A 22,792-nucleotide genomic window follows, 5' to 3' on the forward strand; every position below is an offset into this window, starting at 1 on the left:
TTGTCTGTAAACAACAATCAGTAGAGCCGACCTTCCCCTTTTTCCCCCATTAAATGTCGTGCCCAGGTACACCGCACCACACGTAGACCACTTTCGGACATCTTGCTAGTTATTCTTAGTCTATGTCAGTTAAGGCCTCGTTTCCATTAATTATGACTCTTCGTTGCACCAGAATGTGATTATATGGCACCAGTAGTGAGTTTAGGACCTTTCCCATACCTCCTCCCATCTTCTTCCCCGTCTACAACAACAGAGGGGCACGGCGCTGCGCGGGGGGGAGTGTGCGTCCTCCCACCGGCTCGGTTAGCCGCCATCGACAATGCGCTCCAGACAACGCGCTCCAGACCATGCGCTCCACGGGGTTACCACAAAGGGGCTCCTTGTCAGCTCCTCGTCAAGGGCGGAGCCGGTAACCCCCCCGCACGCACCCAATGGGAAGCAACGTGCCGATTCCACGAGGCGGAGCTAACGAGCCGAGGGCGTGTCACTCCCCGCCGGATATACGCGGCCCCGCGCCGGATGTGACGTCAGATGCGCCCCCAGCTTGAGCAGACAAGACGCCATCCGAGCGCTGCGACCTCCCCGCATCTCTAGACCGGACCGGGTCGACCCTGTCCTTGAGCCAAGAGTGCACCTTGAGCCATCGATACCCGCTTTCCTAGCCATCAAACCCCGTGTGAGTCAGCTTTGTCCCGTTTATCTGTCGTCTGTTGGGAATAATATAAGATTGTGTCTAAGTGCTTGTCTTTCTATGTTGTACCTCTCGTCCCTGTAATCTGACCTTCCGAACGAATATAATCTCCTCCGGAGGTCTTGAGAACTGAACCCTGGGTGTCGTGTCATTTGAAACCCAGCCGTGTGTCCTTTTCCTTTATTGCCTTTATTGACCTAGCGTAGCGCGATTAGTCGACGTTCGAGTATAATCGGGTAACTTGTGCAGACGTGGTCATACCATAAACCGCTCGGTAAATAACATCTAAGCCACGTCTGTAACAATATTGTGAGAAACAACCTTGTTCTCACCAAATTAGTGCCCCGCCCACCACGTCACGTGACCTCCTTTCAGCCTCACGCGATTGGGTGGCGATTCGGCACGCGATTGGTGGACGGTGAGAGAGCCGGCCGCCATCTTGTGCGACGGATGTGGCTCAAAGGCGTCGAGTGGAAAATAGAAAAACGGGGATTTTTTAAGCCTCACGACAGCCGAGTTGTGCTGATCGTTTATAGTTCTGTATTTTAAGAGTGAGTAACTCCGGAAGAGAACGAGTGATTCCCGGATATCGTAGATTGGAACTGTGAGTCATATTGCCTGTGTCGTGTTTGGAGCTTCTGGGGCCGACAGTTCCTGCAGGCTTTGTGCTGTGTATTCCACTCTGTTACCATCCATTGTTTTTGAGATCGAGCCAATAAATCATCGTGCCTACCCCTAGAGGCCGGTTAAAACACAGTTGTGTTTATTGAGTTCTCTTTGTCCACCCTGTGGACTACTTGAAGCCCGGACATTAACGTCAGTATTCCGGGCTGGAAGCATTTAACAGCCGGAGTCGCGACAAATGGGTTGCTCGTCCAAGGATCATTCAAGTAAGAGACATTCGAACTGACGGGAATTCTGCAGTGGACGACATCTTCCTGCATCTGCTCATCGTTTCCTCACCAGCAGACGCCATCTTGGAGGAACTTTCTCACCAGCAGACGCCATCTTGGAGGAACCTTCTCACCAGCAGACGCCATCTTGGAGGAACCTTCTCACCAGCAGACGCCATCTTGGAGGAACCTTCTCACCAGCAGACGCCATCTTGGAGGAACCTTCTCACCAGCAGTCGCCATCTTGGAGGAACCTTCTCACCAGCAGACGCCATCTTGGAGGAACCTTCTCACCAGCAGACGCCATCTTGGAGGAACTTTCTCACCATAGGACGCTATCTTGTGTGGTACTTCACTACCGGATAAGTGAATAGTTTCCGGATCCCTCCAAACAAACCGACATTAAAAAAAAAACAAAAAAAAAAAACGTGAGTTATTTGTACGTTGCATTTTTCTCATTGGCAATTTGATGTGCGTTGGTGATATTGTGTAGTTCGTGTCGTATTTCCCCAACAGAGCGTTGTGTTTGAATTACGTGTACCACCCCAATATTGTTTGCCTCCCCTGGGTGAATTGCCGTCCCATGTGGTGAAAGATATTGCTGAAATATTTCGATCCAGCCTCCTTTTAGACTCAGTGTTTTGTGCCTTGTCTTATGATAACTCGTAGCCAAGCTATGTCGACCAGAGAAGTGAGAGTTCAACCTGATCATGTTGACAGTCACGTGGGTGGCGATGTGAGCGACGCAATCAGCCTTGACCCGGTCACTAAACCCGATATGTTAGGAAGCGATCCCATCATGACTAAATGCATGCGTTCGACCTTCTGGACCGGGCTGACTCCGGTTCAACAACTCGACATGTATAACAGGGAGAATGACAGGGCAGAGGCAGAGCGTATTAAGCGAGAAGACCGAGAGCATGCGGCAGCAGAGAGAGAGCATGCGGCAGCAGAGAGAGAGCATGCGGCAGCGGAAGCTGAACGCGTCAGAGAGCATGAGTTGTGAATGTTGACTGAACGACTGCGGGCAGAGGTGTCTGCTGCAAGCGTCCCGGAAACTGTTCATGTTCGTTTGCCGGACTGGACGGGAGACACGAAGCCAGAAGCGTATCTGGAGATGGCGGAGAAGTTGTTGGCTTCCGGTGGCATTGATGAGAGCTTGTGGGTCGGCCATCTTGTTAGCCATCTATCTGAGAAGGCGAGGGAGGTATATGCGAGGATGGCAACCGAGGACGCAAACAAATACAGGAAATTGAAGGCCGAGATTTTGAACGCCTATGCGGTGTCCGCGTGTATTTATAGGCGTAATTTTTTCAGTTGGACTCGTCAGTCCAGTCAAACCTATGAGGAACATTCGCGGGTCTTGTTGGAACAGCTGCAGAGATGGTTCAAGGGGAGCAAGGTTGAGTTACCTCAAGCGGTTGCGGAACTCCTGGTGCGTTACCGTATCGATCAACAGCTTCCGCCTGACTTAGCGTTGTTTCTTGTCGACAAAGACACTGTTTCCTTGTCAGACTGCGTCAACCTTATTGATAAACATGTTTTGGCGTGCAAAATGTTGCAAGTCACGCAGTCGCGTCGTAAGACGGAGGATTCTGCGATCAAGACCGCCCCCCGTCTGCCCGGCGGCTGGATCGAGGGGAAGGGTTCTCCGATGCCCTCCACTGGTGGCGGTCGCGAGCTGCAGGCCAGGGCACGGCCCTGGTGCGATTTCTGCAAACGCGTGGGGCACGGTGGAGACCGCTGCTTCTCTAACCCAGCTAGTCCGGCCTACCGAGGCAACCCTGCTGTTAAATCGGAGGGAAGTCAGTGGAGGTCATCAACTGGGCCCTCGCACACGACGGTGGCATCGGTGACAGAGGTCACTGCCACCGAGGCTAATTCCATTCATCCTCTGTATCAGGATTATTCAGGGACAGCCTTAGTGGGTGGCCCTGATTCGGTGCTGAAGTTTGAGGCCCAATACCTTCGGGATACTGGGGCGACACTGTGTGTTCTCCGGGCGGGGGTAGTTCCGGCCTCTCAGATGCGTTATACCGGCGAGTATATCATCCTTCGGGGCATTAACCAGGTTCCTGGCCGGTATCCCCTTGCCCTCCTCGAGGTCCGGAGTGACATTTTTACGGGTCCAATGACCTGTGCGGTGGTACCCTACTACCCGGTACCCGGGGTCTCCTTGCTGATTGGCAATGATGCCATGGCCAGGGAGGAGTCATTGACTCTGACCTGTGGGGTGGTCACTAGATCCCAGAGTAAACAGGCGGAGAGAGTGGCGGAGTCAGACATATCTTCACTCTGGCCCGAGGAGCCTAGCGCCTCGACTCCAGTTCCCGACGGTGACGTTGCGTCAGTTGAAGTCCACCCGAGCCTCCCGTCAAGCCAACCTCAGGTGCCGTGCTCCTCAGGGACCGCTCCCGCCTGTAACACGGGGACCCCAGCTACGTGTTCGCCGGTCGGCGAATCTGGGGAGGAGGATCAGTCCTCCGAGGCGGTTAGCGACCTCAGTTCTGGGCCGGAAGTCACTCCCGCATTGTCTGCGGTAACCAGTTTAGTGGAGGATCAGCACTTCGATCCCACCCTTGCCATCCTCTGGGAAATGGGAGACGACTCCGAGCCGGGACGAACAGGATACTATGTGAATGGTGCAGGTGTGCTGATGCATAAGTATTCCCCAAAGAACATGTCCTCCACCCAGACGTGGAAGGTTCGACACCGAGTTGTCGTACCGGGGAGGCATCGTCAGTCAGTCATGCAATTGGCCCATGACAATATTTCCTCGGGTCATGTCGGAGCTGCCAAGACCTTAGCCAAGGTCAAGAATCAGTTCATATGGCCCGCCATGTCGCGAGACTTGCTCCTCGGTCCGTTTTCCCTCCTGTAAACGCTTTCCCCAACTTGAGTTTGGCCCCCTTGTCTCTCTATTGTGCTTTGTGTGAGGTGTAACTCTTGTGGGGTAGATATTAATGTGGTGTATTGTGTTTAATATTGTGTTGTGGATAAACCTTGTTCATTGTATAAGCCTGTTAACGATTACCGCCATCATATTGCCATGTGATTTGCACCTACTACAAATACTGGTTTCAAAACGCCGTCTATCCGACGGGTTTTTTACTTAGGTGGGGAGGACTGTGAGAAACAACCTTGTTCTCACCAAATTAGTGCCCCGCCCACCACGTCACGTGACCTCCTTTCAGCCTCACGCGATTGGGTGGCGATTCGGCACGCGATTGGTGGACGGTGAGAGAGCCGGCCGCCATCTTGTGCGACGGACGTGGCTCGAAGGCGTCGAGTGGAAAATAGAAAAACGGGGATTTTTTAAGCCTCACGACAGCCGAGTTGTGCTGATCGTTTATAGTTCTGTATTTTAAGAGTGAGTAACTCCGGAAGAGAACGAGTGATTCCCGGATATCGTAGATTGGAACTGTGAGTCATATTGCCTGTGTCGTGTTTGGAGCTTCTGGGGCCGACAGTTCCTGCAGGCTTTGTGCTGTGTATTCCACTCTGTTACCATCCATTGTTTTTGAGATCGAGCCAATAAATCATCGTGCCTACCCCTAGAGGCCGGTTAAAACACAGTTGTGTTTATTGAGTTCTCTTTGTCCACCCCGTGGACTACTTGAAGCCCGGACATTAACGTCAGTATTCCGGGCTGGAAGCATTTAACAGCCGGAGTCGCGACATATATATATATATATATATATATATATATATATATATATATATATATATATATATATATATATATAGTTGCGGATATGAGGATTGTATTTTTTTTATTGTGTGTTTTATTAATATTGCTTGATTCTGGACCCTCCTGCCTCCAGTGTTGTGTAAAGGTCAAAGGGCGTCCCATAATTAATCCATAAAGCATACACGTCAGCCAATCATAGACTTCCCCCTGGTTGATAGTTATATCTTTATTATGTGTATTAGGGTAAGGCCTTGTCTCCCATTAAGATGACACTCCATTGCACCAAGTGAAATAGAGTAGATTCCTTTCACACCCCCCTTTCATCATTGCCAAGCCTCGATTGCCAATTTATTACATCCCCTCCAAAACCACCATTGAACATGTGCTCGGGTCGGGGAAGAAGGGCGTGCCCGCCCGTCGTCATCAAGGGCGGAGCCAGAGGGTCGCGCGACCAACCAGGGCCGAGGTGAGCACACCGATGGGCGTGTCCTGAAGGCCGGCGGCTTGATTGCCGGAGGCGCTATAAAAGCGCGTGCGCAAGGTACTGCAAAAGATCATCCAAAGAGATCATCCAGCAGCGATTCTTGTCCAAAGGAGATCATCCAGGGAAGCACAATGCCTGCTATTCGTCGCCTTGCTCGCCAAAGTTGGACCAAGCAAGAGAGTTGGGCAAGAAGCAAGCACGTTGTTCAGTTGTGTGGTTGAGTCAGACGAGTCCTGTCAAAGCGCGCGACGTCCACCGCAGCAGCAGCAGACACAGCAGCAGCAGCGGCGGCCACAGCAGCAACAACAGCAGCTTGGGGCCTTGACGGCAGTTCCGGAGCAGGGCCGCGAAGGAACGGTGGCGGTCAAACGCGCCGATCGTGCTGCAGTACCATTGGACCTTCCTTTCCCTCCAGCCATCCACCTCCTGCCTTTCCATCCTTCTTGTGAACGTGAGTTTGTTTTGTTTGTTCTGTCCCTGGGTTAATTAAGTTTGTATAAGCTAGCGTTGCACTGTGTCTAATATCTTCTGTAAATTTTTTTCTTATCTTTCCTTCTTCCTTGGTTACTTTGATCATGTAAATAATAGGAATAAATTTAGTAGTATTGCCAACTTTTTTTGTCTTCTTCTTCTTCTTCTTCACATCCGTGTCGCTTTTGTCTTTTCCATATTGAATATCTGTGGCGCGATCTGGCCAACGTTCGGGAATCGGGTTAGTCGGGGTAACTGTTAGGGCCGCGGGGCCTCCGCTCGGCAAAACCAACATCTTATCCGTGGTCCGTAACAATATATTTCTTTAAAGTGGAAGAACAGCATACCCTTCATTGAGAAGTGACATATATATCTATATATATATATATGTGTGTATATATATATATATATGTACTTCTTTGACTCTCTCTGAGGCATGTCAGAAATGTGTACAGTGCATTCAAAAAGTATTCAGACCCCTTCACTTTTTTCACATTTTGTTATGTTGCAGCCTTATGCTGAACCTGGGGTGTACCCCGGTTTAGAATAGGTACACCGTATCCCTGTGTGTCGGCAGAGGCGACTAAAAGGGTTGGCGTCAGGAAGGGCATCCGGACATAAAAACATTGCCTCAAAAAGAGAACCATGACAATTACAACTAGATATGGGCAGGGTACAGCCCGAAGTACCCTGTGGGGGACCCCACTCCCTCTCGTCAAAACTCAAGGTGGGGAACCCGATCGAAGCAAGGGTGGAAATCACTCCATTTATGACGACGAAACGTCTGATGCCCGACGTGGAGGTCGGTTTCTGAGCTTTGGGACATGGAATGTAGGGACAATGACAGGGAGATCAGGAGAAGTGGTGGAAGTATTGGTCAGAAGAAGAGTGGACAGCGTTGTGTGCAGGAGACGAGATGGAAGGGAAGTGGTGTGAGAATGGTGAAGGGTAGGCAGGGACAGAAATACAAGTTTGTGTGGCAAGGGTGCCCAGAAGGCGTGAATAGTGTTGGTGTCCTGTTTTCTGAGGAGTTTGTAGACAGTGTGGTGAGTGTGACTAGAGTGAGTGAAAGGTTGATGATGGTGAAAATGATGATTGGAAAGCTCTTGGTGAATGTCATCTCGGGATATGCTCCGCAGGTTGGTCAGAGTGATGGAGAGGACAAGTTCTGGTGTGCAATCGCGAAGCTGATGCAAAACGTGAAAGATAAGCAAGTTGTTGTGGTCGGAGGAGACCTAAATGGACATGTGGGAAGGAGTATGGACGGTTTTGAGGGAGTTCATGGGGGTTACGGATATGGTGTGAGAAATGGAGAAGGTGAAAGGATTTTGGAGTTTGCTGATGGAGCTGATTTGTTGATTTGTAATACTCAGTTCCAGAAAGTGGATAATAAGCTTGTTAAATACACGTCAGGTGGGTCGACGACAACCGTTGACTACCTGCTGGTGCGTAGGCGAGATAGGGGGCACCTCCGGGACACAAAGGTGATCCCGGGGGAGGAGGCTGTTTCACAGCACCACTTGGTTGTCTGCGATAAAAGGGTGAAAGGTGCGAGGAGAGCTCGTCGGGTGAAGTACCAACCGAGAATGAAGGTGTGGAGGTTGAAAGAGGTGACAGTGAGGGAGGCACTAAAAGAGAGGCTGAGTATGGTAGAGGATGATGTGGTTGAGCTTGAAAGTGGTTGGATGTCAATGAAAGATAGTCTGTTGGGAGCCGTTGGTGAGGTATGTGGATGGACAAAAGGATCACCGAGGCACTCGGAAACATGGTGGTGGGATGATGAAGTTGGAAAGAAGATTGAAGAGAAGAGGAAGAAGTTCAAGGAGTGGCAGAAGGCGAAGGGTATGGGACAGAAAAGGCAGAGCATGAAAGGTAGAAGGCTGCAAAGAAAGAGGTAGCAAAGGCGCAGGAGGCATGTAGGAAAATGTTCGGAGAACGCTGGGATTTGGAAGAGGGTCAGAGAGCATTATTCAGGATTGCAAAGCAGATAGCGAAAGAGAGGTGTGATGTGATGGGTGTGAGTCGCTTGAAGGATGAAGTGGGACAAATCGTTGTGGACCCAGATGGAATTAAAGGAAGATGGAAGAGATATATGGAAATACTGTTGAATGCAGAGAATGAATGGGATGGCAACATAGAGAGTAACCCAGTTTTAGGACCAGCAGAGAAGATCACTGAGAAGGAAGTTGAGGAAACGAATAAAAGCAATTACGAGTAGAAAAGCGGGAGGGCCGCCGGGAGTTGTGGGAGATATGTTGAAGGCAGCGGTAAATTGGGGTGTGAAGAGAATGACAGAGATCTGCAATCTGGTGGTGAAAGAAGGCCGCATTGAGGTGGACTGGGAACCGAATACCCTCGTCCCTCGATACAAGGGGAAAGGTGACCCTCTGGACTGTGGCTCGTATCGAGCAATAAAGTTATTGGAGCATGGAATGAAGGTATTGGAAAGGGTGTTGGAGAGGAGGATAAGGAAGAAAGTGAAGATTGACGAAATGCAGTTTGGATTTATGCCGGGAAGAGGAACGACAGACGCGCTTTTTATTGTGAGGCAGTTGCAGGAGAAGTACATGGAGAAGAGGAAGAAGTTGTTTCTTGGGTTTGTTGATCTGGAGAAAGCATTCGATCGGGTTCCACGTGAAGTAGTGACATGGGCATTGAGGAAGTTAGGAGTGGAGGAATGGTTGATCAGAGTAGTGATGGCAATGTACAAAAGAGCGCGCACAGGTGTAAGGACGAAGGACGGGAACAGTGGTGAGTTTGAGGTGAAGGTGAGAGTGCATCAGGGGTCGGTACCAAGTCCACTACTATTTCTAGCTGTGATGGAGGTGCTGGCTCTGAACGTAAAGGAGGGTTTGCCATGGGAGTTGTTGCACGCAGATGATCTGGTGTTGATTGCAAAAAGTATGGATGGACTGAAGGAGAAGATGAACAAGTGGAAGGAATGTATGGAGACAAAATGTCTGAAGGTGAATATCGGAAAAACGAAGGTGATGGAAAGTGGTAAAGCATGTGGTGAGGTGGAAAGAACTGGGAAGGGTCTGTGTGCCGTGTGCAGGAAGGGTGTCGGAGTGAATTCCATTCAATGTACAATGTGCGCTGAGTGGGTTCATCAAAAATGTAGTGGTTTGAGAGGGTCATCAACCAGTGTGGCAGCTACATTCAAGTGTAAGGTGTGCACAGAGGGAGCTGCAGATGGAGGAAATGTTGAGTTGCATCTTCGAGATGGCGTGAAGCTGGAAGGTGTGAAAACATTTTGTTACCGAGGAGACATGCTGAATGGAGAAGGTGGATCAGACTCGGCAACGGTTGCTCGAGTGAGATGTGCATGGAAGAAGTTTCGGGAACTGAGTGGCGTGCTGACGAGGAGGGGAGTGTCGTTGAAGCTGAAGGGAAAGGTGTATGCTGCATGTGTGAGAAGTGTTTTGATTTATGGGAGCGAGACATGGGTAATGAACGTAGAGCAGCAACAAAGGCTGGAAAGGGTGGAAATGCGAATGGTTCGGTGGTTGTGTGGAGTATCGTTGAGAGAGCTGAGCTCCTCACCACATACACCTGAGCATACATACATACACCTCACACCTGAGCTCCTCACCACATACAAGGCTTTCATCCGCAGCTCAATGGAATACTGCTCTCCCCTCTGGGCTGGTGCTCCTGCCTCACACCTAGCTCGCCTTCACGCTGTTGAAACCAAAGCATTCAGAATCATTGGAATCTCCCGCGATGAAGCCAACTCCAAGGGCCTCTCACTCACTCACCGCAGGCAGGTTGGTGGTCTTTCCGTCTTCTACCGACTCCTCTCTGGCCTTGCCCCCCCAGCTCTCTCTGGGCTCTGTCCCGCAAATATTCCAACAGGTCGCACAAGATCTGCCTGCAACCCTCTTTTGGTTAAACTGCCAAAATCAAGACTCTCTGCTCACCTTCACTCCTTCATTCCTCTTTTCTCCCGCCTCTGGAACAAACTCCCTCACTCTCTTCAATCCCACTCCACCCTCCATGTCTTTAAAACAGCTGTTCACCACCATCTCTTATCTTCCCCCATCCAAAACCTTGATCTTTTCTACCCCCGCTAATTTCACCCCAATTCCACTTTTTGAAATACCAACTTTTGTCCTGGAAGTCCTTGGTGTCCTTGTGCTTTATACTTCTCCCTCCACCCCCCCCCCCCTTCCCACGCCTCCTCCCCCCAAGCCCTCTCCCTTCCACACATCTCCCTGCTCTCGGATGTTGTGTGTGTGTGTGTTTCCCCTTTTCTCCCCATCTTGTCTTCCGCTCCCTCTTTTTGTGTATTTTGTTTGTCTGGTCGATTTGTTTGTGAAGTTAATGTTAGCTCTTTCACGAGCCTCGATTCAGTATACAAAAAAAAAAAGAGAAAAAAAAGAAAAAAAAAAGAGAGGAAGACAAATGATCAATTGTGAAAGATGATGGGAATAGAGCCTGTGATGGATGCTGTGAAGTGAAACAGTTTGAGCTGGTTTGGTCATGTGTTGAGGAAGGATGAAAGTGACTGAGAAGAGTGATGGAAATGAATGTAGAAGGAAGTAGAGGACGGGGAAGACCGAGAAAGACTTGGCTAAAGATGGTCAAAGAAGAAATGAGGGCAAGGGGGTAACAAGGGGAGATGCAGAAAATAGGGCAAAATGGAGATCATCATGGGGACCACAAGGCTAACCCCCACTCTTGCAGGGAAAATGGCCTTAAAATGCCTGTTGTTGTTTGTTGCAGCCTTTTGCTGAAATCGTTTAAATTCATTTTCCCTCATCAATCTGCATTCAATACCCCATAATGACAAAGAGAAAACAGGATTTTAGAAAGTTTTGCAAATTTATTATGAAGAAAAAACTGAAATATCACGTTGACATAAGTATTCATACCCTTAGCTATGACACTTGAAATTTAGCTCAGGTGCCTCCCATTTCTCTTGATCATCTTTGAGATGTTTCTGCACCTTGATTGGAGTCTACCTGTGGTACATTCAATTGATTGGACATGATTTGGAAAGGCACACACCTGTCTATATAAGGTCTCACAGCTGACAATGCATATCAGAGCAAAAACCAAGCTATGAGGTTGAAGGAACTGCCTGCAGAGCTCAGAGACAGGATTGTGTCGAGGCACAGATCTGGCGAAGCCTATAAAAAAATTCTGCTGCATTGAAGGTTCCCAAGAGCACAGTGGCCTCTATAATTCTTAAATGGAAGAAGTTTGGAACAACCAGGACTCTTCCTGGAGCTGGCCGCCCGCCCAAACTGAGCAATCGGGGGAGAAGGGCCTTGGTAAGAGAGGTGGCCAGACGGAAGCCAAACAGTTCAATCTTGGTTTCATCAGACCACAGAATCTTTTCTCACAGTCTGAGAGTCCTTTCGGTGCTTTTTTGCAAATTCCAAGCAGGCTTTCATGTGTCTTTCACTGAGAAGAGGCTTCTGTCTGGCCACTCTGCCATAAAGCTCAGATCGGTGGAGTGTTGCAGTGAAGGTTGTCCTTCTGGAAGTTTGTCCATCTCCACACAGGATCTCTGGAGCTCAGCCAGAGTGACCATCGGGTTCTTGGTCACCTCTCTTTCCAAGGCCCTTCTCCCCCGATTGCTCAGTTTGGCCGGGCGGCCAGCTCTAGGAAGTCCTGGTTGTTCCAAACTTCTTCCATTTAAGAATTATGGAGGCCACTGTGCTCTTGGGAACCTTCAATGCAGCAGAATTTTTTTTTTGTGGGCTTCCCCAGATCTGTGCCTCAAAACAAACCTGTCTCTGAGCTCTGCAGGCAGTTCCTTCGACCTCATGGCTTGTTTTTTGCTCCGATATGCATTGTCAGCTGTGAGACCTTATATAGACAGGTGTGTGTGCCTTTCCAAATCATGTCCAATCAATTGAATTTACCACAGGTAGACTCCAATCAAGGTGCAGAAACATCTCAAAGATGATCAAGATAAATGGGAGGCACCTGAGCTAAATTTCAAGTGTCATAGCAAAGGGTCTGAATATTTATGTCAATGTGATATTTCAATTTTTTCTTTTTAATAAATTTGCAAAACTTTCTAAAATCCTGTTTTCTCTTTGTCATTATGGGGTATTGGGTGTAGATTGATGAGGGAAAAAATGAATTTAAACGATTTCAAGATAAGGCTGCAACATAACAAAATGTGAAAAAAGTGAAGGGGGTCTGAATACTTTCTGAGTGCACTGTATATTGCTTCACTATGTTTCAACAAGCAATATGGAGCAATATCATTAGTCGTTGATGAATTGCTCAATCTGAGCACCACACCTCTGGATGACAGCTGTCGCATGGACACCGATGTAGTCGATGACTCACTCGGCTGAAAACTGGTGCTGGTATGCACCCGGTTTCCCATTTGATGTTATTTTTCAACCCTGCAGTGTGCGTGGGCCGTTTTCGTAGACTTTAACTTTGAGGAACCCCCATAGGTAGTAGTCGAGAGGAGATCTGGGGAGTGGGGTAGGTCATGGGTTGCCCATCCGTTGAGAAATGAGTCGATTACCTAGGAAATGTCTCAAATACTGAAAAGCATCATTAGACATATGCGGTGGTGCACCGTCTTGCTGGAAGATGACTGAATTAATAGTGATGCTTTGCTTCCTTCCTTTCCTTCCTTCCTTCCATGTGCGTCTTTTCATCAGGATGAAGATTACCGCACTGCCGCTGCGTGCAACAATCTGTGCCAGAGGACCCTACGAAACCTTCTTCTCTGTGCCAGAAGGAATCTTATCTGCAGCATGTGAATGTATTTATCTGTGTTGACGGTCATCGTTTGTCCAGCTTCATTTTCAAAGAGGAAAGGTCCTATTATACCGCTACATCTGATATCACACCAAATCGTTACTTTTGCTACAGAAACTGGTTGTTCTGTATCTTCGCGCGGTTGGTGTTCTGCCCAAATTTGCATGTTCTATTTGTTCACAAGGCCACTGAGATGGAAGTGGGTCTTATCACTAAAGACGATGTTGTTGAGAAAATCCTGGTCTTCTTCAATGAGCTGGGCAAAGGCGGTGCAACCTTTTAACCTCTCCCTCTTATGTATTTCAGTCTGGCGCTACAGTAACTGTATCTTGAATCGATAGTCTCAGATCGTCGTGTATGAATCTATCAACGGCCGTGCAAGGAGTTCTCACCAGCTGCTGTGCACGTTAGTGTGTTGAATTTTCGAAGAAGCCTGAAAGCTTCTCTTACAGCATCTATCATCTATATGCAGGTGTTCTCACTGAAGATTTTCGACAACTGGTCCTTTAATTTTGTCTTTTGCACTTTGTGTCGCTAAACAATATCTTTGATGTTTTTGTATTGTGGAATTCCTACATATGAACAGACCCTACTTAACTGCCTTGGTGTAGAAACAAACATGTGACTGTTCTAAAAAAATAAAATATAATAAAATAAATAAAAAACCTCCATAAAATAAGTGTCCGCTGGGGCACAGATGTTAAACCCTTCTTTCATGTCAAAATAAGGCATTGCCACCCCTTGTACCCTGCCTGATATCTGATGCTACTCAGATGCAAGCAACAATGAATTCCACCCTATCTATATAAACTTTTACCCCATTCTGTCTCACTCTTTTATTCTAACAATGGGTTAATGCCCAAAAGTCAGCTTCTCCTTCTCCAAAAAGCATACATTTTGTTAATTTCATCCATTGTTCTACCTGTCTGCTGATGCAGATCAACAGTAGCTTTCACGATTAAGATTCGTTATTCATTCTAAGATATCCTTTACTAGTATTGACTAGTATTGCTGTCCCTTCTCTGCCTTTCCACCAAGTTATTTCCAAATATTTACGTTTTCTCTTACATCCTCCACCCAACCTGCCATTGTTTTTCCTGAATTCAATTCAAATCAACACCACTAAACCAACCCATTTCCCCCAATGAATATGTAGAGGGCCCCTGGCCCCTTTCTTCTTGTGTACAGCATGTTATGTACTTGACTCACCCACAGTGCCGTCCCATCACTTCCAACACAAATGTACGCTGGTGACTGCAAGGATACACAAACATAGAAAAATTCAATCAGCTAATTAATTGTTGCCACTATATGATAACTATATCAAAACAATGGTCAAATGCAATGCTAATACAAAGAGGAATAAAATGTCAATGCAACACCAAAACAACCGATATGTCCAAGACAACATTGGTGTGCATATGAATACATTACAAAAAAGAAAATAAACACATTACAAGCAGAGCTGTTACGTTATGCAAATGATGTGTGTACAGCATATGGTTAATGTTCTGAGAACGTGATAGGAAGTAATGGGAGTAATATAGCCTAGTTATGCTGTTAGTACATGTTTATTGTATGCGTACGATATCTCTATGAAAATGCTAGCACATGTGTCGCAAGTCTGTTCAGGAGATGGTAATCTCATGTACCCCCTCCATCTCCGCATGTGTCCATGTGTCCAAGTCCCCACTTCCCCTCCCCCCCCCCCCCCCATCCCCTTTTCAACCCCTTCAAATCAATCCTTTGTTATCTGTCTAGATGTGTTTTCTTGTCATAATGAACTGTCGGCCAGCTCTGCAAGTCAAGTGGGTCCCCTTTGAGGACAAGATGATGCACCTTGAGGCCGCCCACCAAGGTAAAGACTTTGGCCCGAGAGCTGTGTTGCATATGAGTATCCGCTGGGGTACAGATAAATTGTTAACCCCTTCTTTCAACGTCAAAATAAGGCATTGCCACCCCTTGTACCCTGCCTGATATCTGATGCTACTCAGATGCAAGCAACAATGATTTCCACCCTATCTATATGAACTTTTACCCCCATTCTGTCTCACTCTTTTATTCTGACAATGTGTTAATGCCCAAAAAGTCAGCTTCTCCTTCTCCAATAAGCATACATTGTTTATTTCATCCATTGTTCTACCTGTCTGCTGATGCAGATCAACAGTAGCTTTCACGATTAAGATTAGTTATTCATTATAAAATATCCTATACTAGTATTGACTAGTATTGCTGTCTCTTCTCTGCCTTTCCACCAAGTTATTTCCAAATATTTACGTTTTCTCTTACATCCTCCACCCAACCTGCCATCCTCCACCCAATTCACCCAACCACTATGAGAGATAAATGCATCCTTAGCTTTGTTCCAATGTTTCATATTTTTAACCTTTTTTATTCAAAAGAAGACAATATCATAATAATGATGAAGGCCAATGTGACAGAAAAGCATCTATGGAGAGATTCCCTTCCCAAGGGGTGGGCTGCCATTGCTTTTATAAAAAAACTGGAACAGCACTTGTAGAGCACATAGTCTCGCCTCTCGCGAGATGCTGAACAAAAATCGCATCGTTAACTGAACATGCTACTATTATGACACTACTATTACAGCCCATATACCCGTATCATCCATGCACCCTATTATGTCAGTTTCTTGGCATGGGTTATGTACGTCATAAATTTAATTCTTCCCTCACATCAGGTCATAGATTAGATATATGAAATTTCAGATTTTTCGGATAAAGATTTCAATTCAACCAATAACCACTTCACTGATGATGTCATTGTTATCAACCCATATACCCACCATGGGCGTTGAGATATGCCAAGTTTCTATTTTTTTTGTTGAACTGTTTCAGAGAAAATGATGCCCAAATTTTTTATATATGTATTTCAAAGTGTATATATACGTATATCAGTATTGGAAATGAATACAGAAATAGTGGTAAAACATGCAGTAACATGCAATAATATAATCACATCTCATGTGCAAAAAGTAAATGTTCCATAATAGTCGTGTGTTGATATAATACATTAGTCGTGAATGGTTGTCATGCAAGCATTCTGAAAGCACAACACATTCACAAGGACTATACAAGTAAAGGCAGTGATACAATGGCGTGTGCATGTGTGGTGAATACTATGGCTCCTGGGAAGGGAATGTTACATGACAAGCATATTGAAATCAAAGTGTCGTCAAAGCAGATTACAGCCCAACTTCGTTTCAGCAGGGGCTGTATGCAAGACATGCATATGAGGAGGATGCATATGACTAGTACTGTTGACAATAAAAGCGGTCGAGGAAGAAAGCCAAAACTCTCCAAAAGTGATGTTAAGTACCTCAGTGTATGTTCTCTACGTCATAGAAGATGATCCAGTAGATATCTTGCGAATGACCTATCTGTAAGTGCGGGTATTAAGGTTTCTTAAAGAACAGCAAGATGAACAGCAACGCAAAATGGTCTCAATGGATGTGTAGCTACCCAAAAGGCTTTGCTGAGGAGACATATATAGCCATTGTGGTGAAAAACTATTTGGAATGTAAAGACGCTATTTTTAGTTTGATCCTTCATTCAGGGGTGGTGGATAGATTGAACCTCAAAAAGCATGACACTTATTTGAATGTGTAAAGTTGAAAATTTACAAATGGTGAAAAAGAAGTGTGACTATACATACAGTCCATAGCAATGGAATCACCCTTTGTAGGAGAATCCCAAGATTCTCAGAATCCCATGAGAAAACACAAATTTAACTTCTTTTTTTTTTGTTCCACCACAATTTCCTGCTGGGGGCATAAAACTAGATTTGAATTCTATAAAATAAATCATTAAAGTTGCACTGTGATTTCAGTGCAACGTTCTAAACACAAATTTACAACTGAAAAGCAACACTAAACAGAAAACTGATGAGCAATTATTTTTACATTAAATAAGCAATTCAACTGTAAAAACTAAATTCACGTCTCATAACACCGTTACCTCTGTGCTGTAGTCATTATGGCATCGATAACTTCCATTATACGATGCAAAGCTGAGTCAGTGCCAATGGTCATGTCAGTGCCACAGAAATCATTGTCGATGGATCCGACCATACCCACAATATTGAGATGCATGTACTGCTTGGCCACTTCATCTGCTACTTCACCTACAAACAGCAGCAGTTTCCAAAATGCATCAGAAAATGATTCCCACTCACACTACTCTCACAAATAAAATGTATAAAGTGCACTTTATATATAGTAACCAAAAGCATCACTTTTCACAAGCAAGGGAACTTTACTTTATCTTAAATATTTTGAAATGTTTAACAATATTATTATTATTGTTACGTTTGTGGGGGTAGATGGAGGAATCCCATAGTAAAGATAGGACTGTATAGTTATATCATGGACCGTGGACGCGTAGGAGAAATCTCGATGTATTTAAGTAGGGAAACTGGAGCTTAAGATTGATTATGTGTTTTCACACGAGGGGTGAAGCTGTGATAACTAGTTGGGGATTGAGGTTAGTTTTCCCCAGTATGATTTCCCTTTGTCACCTTTCCCTACGTTTTTGCCTCTACCGCAAGGCCAGCCATGCAAAGCCTCCATTAAACAACCACAACTGCCGACAAAATCCGAACATTGCCGATCGGCAAGTAAGCCCCACCTTAATTAACACGCACGCCAAGCAAAGCTGGCAGGTCACAACCCGAAGTTCATGATTGGGCGAGACGTCCGTAGAGCGATTCAATAGAGCTCGGCCATTGGCCGGTATGACGTCAGGAGAGAAGGTTCGAGCGGAGTGAGAGGAAGAAGAGCGTGTCTCACTCACTCTCTTGGTGTGGGTTTTTGGAGAGAAAGGAACGTTGGTGGAGGAGCTGCATCTTATCGTTTGTGTGTGCGCCTGAGAATATCGCTTTTGCCGAGTCGGCCTGGTTTTGAGGGGTTTTTTGAGCACTGCTGAGGTCGTGGTGGACTGGGTCCACGTTATGCTTTCCCAGACGGCAGAGTGACCCGAAAAAAGGACCGCCCTCACAAAGTACCTCACGTTCGTGGTGCCGAGGCACGTGACTGCGGCCATCTTGCGTGCTTCCTGCCTGTGGGGCTTCGAGCTTCAAAGACCACCAAGCTCCTAAAAGTCCACATTGAGGCCAAAGCTGTGCCGGCCGTCTAAAAGAAACAATATATTTTCATTATCTATTCCCTGTGTGTTGTAATTGTGACTGATGGAGACATCTCACCGTAGGAAATATTTTATTTACCTCATCTTTAATTTTTCTTCTTTGATTTACTTCATTAAATTCACTGTGTGGCATTTTTCATTCGCCATGTTGATTTATTCGCTGTGGGTTCAGGAATAAACCCGTGTACTTCCGTTCAGGTAAGCGCTTTGTTTTCTTCAACTCGCATGGGACGGACCAACCGCCAATTTTCGGCTACTCGCCTCGGAATTAAGGACCGTTTCGGCTATTCCTCCGAGGTTGGTGTTCATCGGCGACGGACAGGACATTATTATTTTATTATCGTTATTATCATAGTTTTATTTTATTATTTATATTTTATTTTATTATTATATTTATTTTTATTCATATTATAATTATATTATTCTATTTTAAACTTTTTCCAACAAATAAATCGAATGTTGGATCCTTTTGCTCAATAAATAAATGAAAAAGAAGATTTTTTTTGTGTGCTATTTGTTTAATCAGGTTCTCTTTATCTATAATTATTAGGACTTAGATGAAGATCTGATCACATGTTAGGTCAAATTTATGCAGAAAAACAGGATTCTAAAGGGTTCACAAAGTTTTTCTCCCCACTGTACAATAGCAGCACAAATATAATAAACAACAATCTAATAATCAACAGCAGCTAATCAACAATCTAAGTGTGCATGGGTCTCGCAACCAATCATGGCCCTGGGTGACAAAGACCCCCCCCCCCCCTCGCACCCCCCACCATTCTTTTCCAGCCATGAAGGAGCACAAAATGACCTGTTCTGGCCCACTTTTCTTTTTCGATCCAATGCCAACCACAGTTACCTGGTACCAGACATGGGGGAACATGAAAACAAAGTGCATTATCCTATCTATCCACTATTTTGGACAGGGGTGTCACCTCAGCAATACAACAACTGGCAATACAACAACTGACAACTCATCCACAAACATGATACAAGCCAAGAATTCCAACAAACTACACAAACCTATACCAAGTGTGAAGGCCTTAAATTCTGACGACTTACCCTCTACCTCATAAATGTAATAATACAGTACTTATTACCAGCCAAATACTTTACTTTGTCTTAAAGGTCAAGTAAATCACTTATTCAACAAGCTAATATAAACATTCTTTCAATTTTAACATGAATATCTTCAGACCTTGCTGCACCAACTCTGATAACAGCCCACTCCACTCTTCACGAAAAATGTTGGCACCGGTCAGGCTGCCATCACCACCAATGACGCACAGATTGGTGATTCCAAATTGGAGCAGGTTTCTGGCTGCTCTGAGTCTTCCTTCGTGCGTACGAAAGGCTTTGCAGCGTGCACTGCCAATCACCGTTCCTCCCTGCAGACTCACCAAAGAAATGGCATTGAAATATCCCATCATTTTGACTTGCAATCGCACATGCATTAATACTCATAACCATTTGTATTGGATATTGGACCGTGGTGATATTGAGACAAAATGCTCGAATAAAATTCTGTATTAAAAAGAATAACCTGGGTCAAGAACGGATCCCAGCAAATCCCACAGAAAGGTGGGAATAATTGGGGCTGTTAAAAAAACGGTAGTAGTAGAAGTAGTAAATAAAATAATTAAAACTAGCAACGGTATCTGCCCTATGGGCGGGGCTTCAATTGGGAGGCGCACATGATTGGGTGACCTTGATTGGGTGATCTTGAGCTTGACCTTGGGCCTAGAGAGTTAAAAATTGGGCACAGTCTATTCCAGGGCAAGACTACAGGTCTGTTTTTGTGTAACTAGCAATGGTACCAATTGGGAGGCCCAAATGAAAAGGCAAAATATCAGAAATTGAAGGCTTTTTTTATTTTAAACGATTTATATAAACGTCCGTTAAATCATATCACACGCAAATCACCAAAATCTAAACAGTATTTGCAGAATTTCAATAAAAGCCACATCACTGTTCATTTCGGTAAATATTATTCCATCGTGTTTGGAAAAACTGGAAAATTGGAAAAACAATATAGTCTATTTTACTCCAAGAGATCCCAGGATTACCCACCCAAAATTTTATTGTGATTGATTCAGCCGTTTTTGCGGTACCTGGGAACGGATGGACAGACGGACATTTAGTGAATTATAGTAAGATGATGAGACAATTCACCAGCTGCAGGATGTTGGACACACTTTCCCAATTTGCTTCTTTGATGTCATCTCCTCCATCAACCATTCCTTGATAACCCTGCAAAATATTGGTCACAAGTGGCCCAAGAAAAGCAGCAAGTCACATGAAACCCATGAATGGAAAAGTGAGGATTAGAAATTACATGAGAAAAATACCCCCCAAAAACCTATGAAGCCTCCCTGTCAAATGGCCTCCCATGCAAAGAAAACATTTTATGTTTAGGCAGCATTCCTATCCCAGCCTCTCAGTTTTTGTAATCAGGTTTCAGCACATCATTGCACTTTACTTTGCAACGCAAGAAAAATAATGCCTCCGGCCATCTTCGGGGGGCTCAGGGATAAAAAAAAACCATAACATTTCCTGGCACACTATTATCAGCAATCTATATAATAATAGCGTAAGGACTCGACTTTGTTATCCCTTTTACGCCACACCCAGTGACCCGATGCCCACGGCACTAATGGATTTACGATCTACGAACCGTGCTCTTTGTTTATCACGTACAGCCATACTCGAAAAATCTGAATTAGCCGACGTTGGGGCCCAAAAGCATCCGATTAACTGCCGATACGACGCCATCTTACGACGCCATCGTATTGGCGTCTGCTGGGCGAAGGCAAAGCAAGCCGTCCGCTGATTGGACAGGCGAAGGCGAAAGCAAGCCGTCCACTGAGTGGACAATCCAGAGCATGCATTTGTGCCGGTGTCGGCGATCGTTGTTCATATACGCACTCTTCATTCTCATCTTTCTTCCTAACTCTTACTCGGACAAGCAAATCCCCTATGCCATCCATAATGGTACACTCTATCCATACACCACATCCTCCCTTCCGTGGATGTTCCACGGGTTTCGGCTAGTCTATATAATAATAGCGTAAGGACTCGACTTTGTTATCCCTTTTACGCTGCACCCAGTGACCCGATGCCCACGGCACTAATGGATTTACGATCTACGAACCGCGCTCTTTGTTTATCACGTACAGCCATACTCGAAAAATCTGAATTAGCCGACGTTGGGGCCCAAAAGCATCCGATTAACTGCCGATACGACGCCATCTTATTGGCGTCTGCTGGGCGAAGGCGAAGCAAGCCGTCCGCTGATTGGACAGTCGAAGGCGACAGCAAGCCGTCCACTGAGTGGACAATCCCAGAGTGGTGCTATGCCGATTCCTATTACGAATCCATTCATTTTTCAAAAGTATATCGTAGCGTTGTCATGTAAGTAGATTGCAATAAATACGTTGTTCATATATGCACTCTTCATTCCCATCTTTCTTCCTAACTCTTACTCGGACAAGCAAATCCCCTATGCCATCCATAATGGTACACTCTATCCATACACCACAGGTGAAGCAAGCCGTCCGCTGATTGGACAGTCGAAGGCGACAGCAAGCCGTCCACTGAGTGGACAATCCCAGAGTGGTGCTATGCCGATTCCTATTACGAATCCATACATTTTTCAAAAGTATATCGTAGCGTTGTCATTTAAGTAGATTGCAATAAATACGTTGTTCATATATGCACTCTTCATTCTCATCTTTCTTCCTAACTCTTACTCGGACAAGCAAATCCCCTATGCCATCCATAATGGTACACTCTATCCATACACCACAGGTGAAGCAAGCCGTCCGCTGATTGGACAGTCGAAGGCGACAGAAAGCCGTCCACTGAGTGGACAATCCCAGAGTGGTGCTATGCCGATTCCTATTACGAATCCATACATTTTTCAAAAGTATATCGTAGCGTTGTCATTTAAGTAGATTGCAATAAATACGTTGTTCATATATGCACTCTTCATTCTCATCTTTCTTCCTAATTCTTACTCGGACAAGCAAATCCCCTATGCCATCCATAATGGTACACTCGATCCATACACCACATCCTCCCTTCCGTGGATGTTCCACGGGTTTCGGCTAGTCAGCAAATAATAGTGGAAAATACAAACCTCATGAATAAAGTACACCTTTGCTCCAACGTAGATGCCCATCCTTATTACAGCACGCACAGCTGCATTCATTCCTGCACATCAACACACGTTACTGCAAAGTGAGAACATATAAGGGGAAGGGGAGGGGAGGATATCTTCCAGGCAAAAATCAGAAGCGATTTACCTGCAACTCGTGCCAAGAATGAAAAGGTATAAACATGCGTACAGTATAAAGTTTTAAACAACTTTGACTGAAAATTTTACTTGAAGTATATATATTGAATGAACACAATGATAAGATTATACGCATTCTTATAATCTTATCGCTTTTTCCTTCTTCATTTATAAACGTTTTAAAATGCTTCACTTTTCTTATTTCTCCGTCCGGAGTACTCCACGTGCTCTTCTTCTTCACCAAAAAACGATTTATCTTCTTCAGCAATATATATTCATTGTCTTTTTATTCTTCACAAAGATTCTTTTTCAAAACTGTGTCAACCAAGTGCTTGGTTCACAAACCCTTCACCCGCACCAACATTCTCCGTACC

The 22,792-nt window shown here is 45.5% G+C and overlaps 1 protein-coding gene across 3 annotated transcripts in view; it reads right to left on the reverse strand.

The window, feature by feature from the left end:
• The window catches only part of LOC137431613 (ATP-dependent 6-phosphofructokinase, platelet type), a 97,401-nt gene that overhangs the window by 68,944 nt on the left and 5,665 nt on the right, over positions 1–22,792 (reverse strand). For all 3 annotated transcript variants that reach the window (XM_078782065.1, XM_078782066.1, XM_078782064.1), the window contains exons 2-6: positions 22,263–22,336; positions 20,297–20,374; positions 19,323–19,512; positions 16,940–17,105; positions 14,175–14,219 (exon numbers count right to left, since the gene is read on the reverse strand). In XM_078782065.1, the coding sequence (XP_078638191.1) occupies positions 14,175–14,219; positions 16,940–17,105; positions 19,323–19,512; positions 20,297–20,374; positions 22,263–22,336 (553 nt within the window). The remainder of the gene's footprint in view (positions 1–14,174; positions 14,220–16,939; positions 17,106–19,322; positions 19,513–20,296; positions 20,375–22,262; positions 22,337–22,792) is intronic.

Source organism: Myxine glutinosa, chromosome 7, assembly GCF_964187855.1.
Source record: "Myxine glutinosa chromosome 7, kmMyxGlut1.1, whole genome shotgun sequence".
Taxonomy (NCBI): Eukaryota; Metazoa; Chordata; class Myxini; order Myxiniformes; family Myxinidae; genus Myxine; species Myxine glutinosa.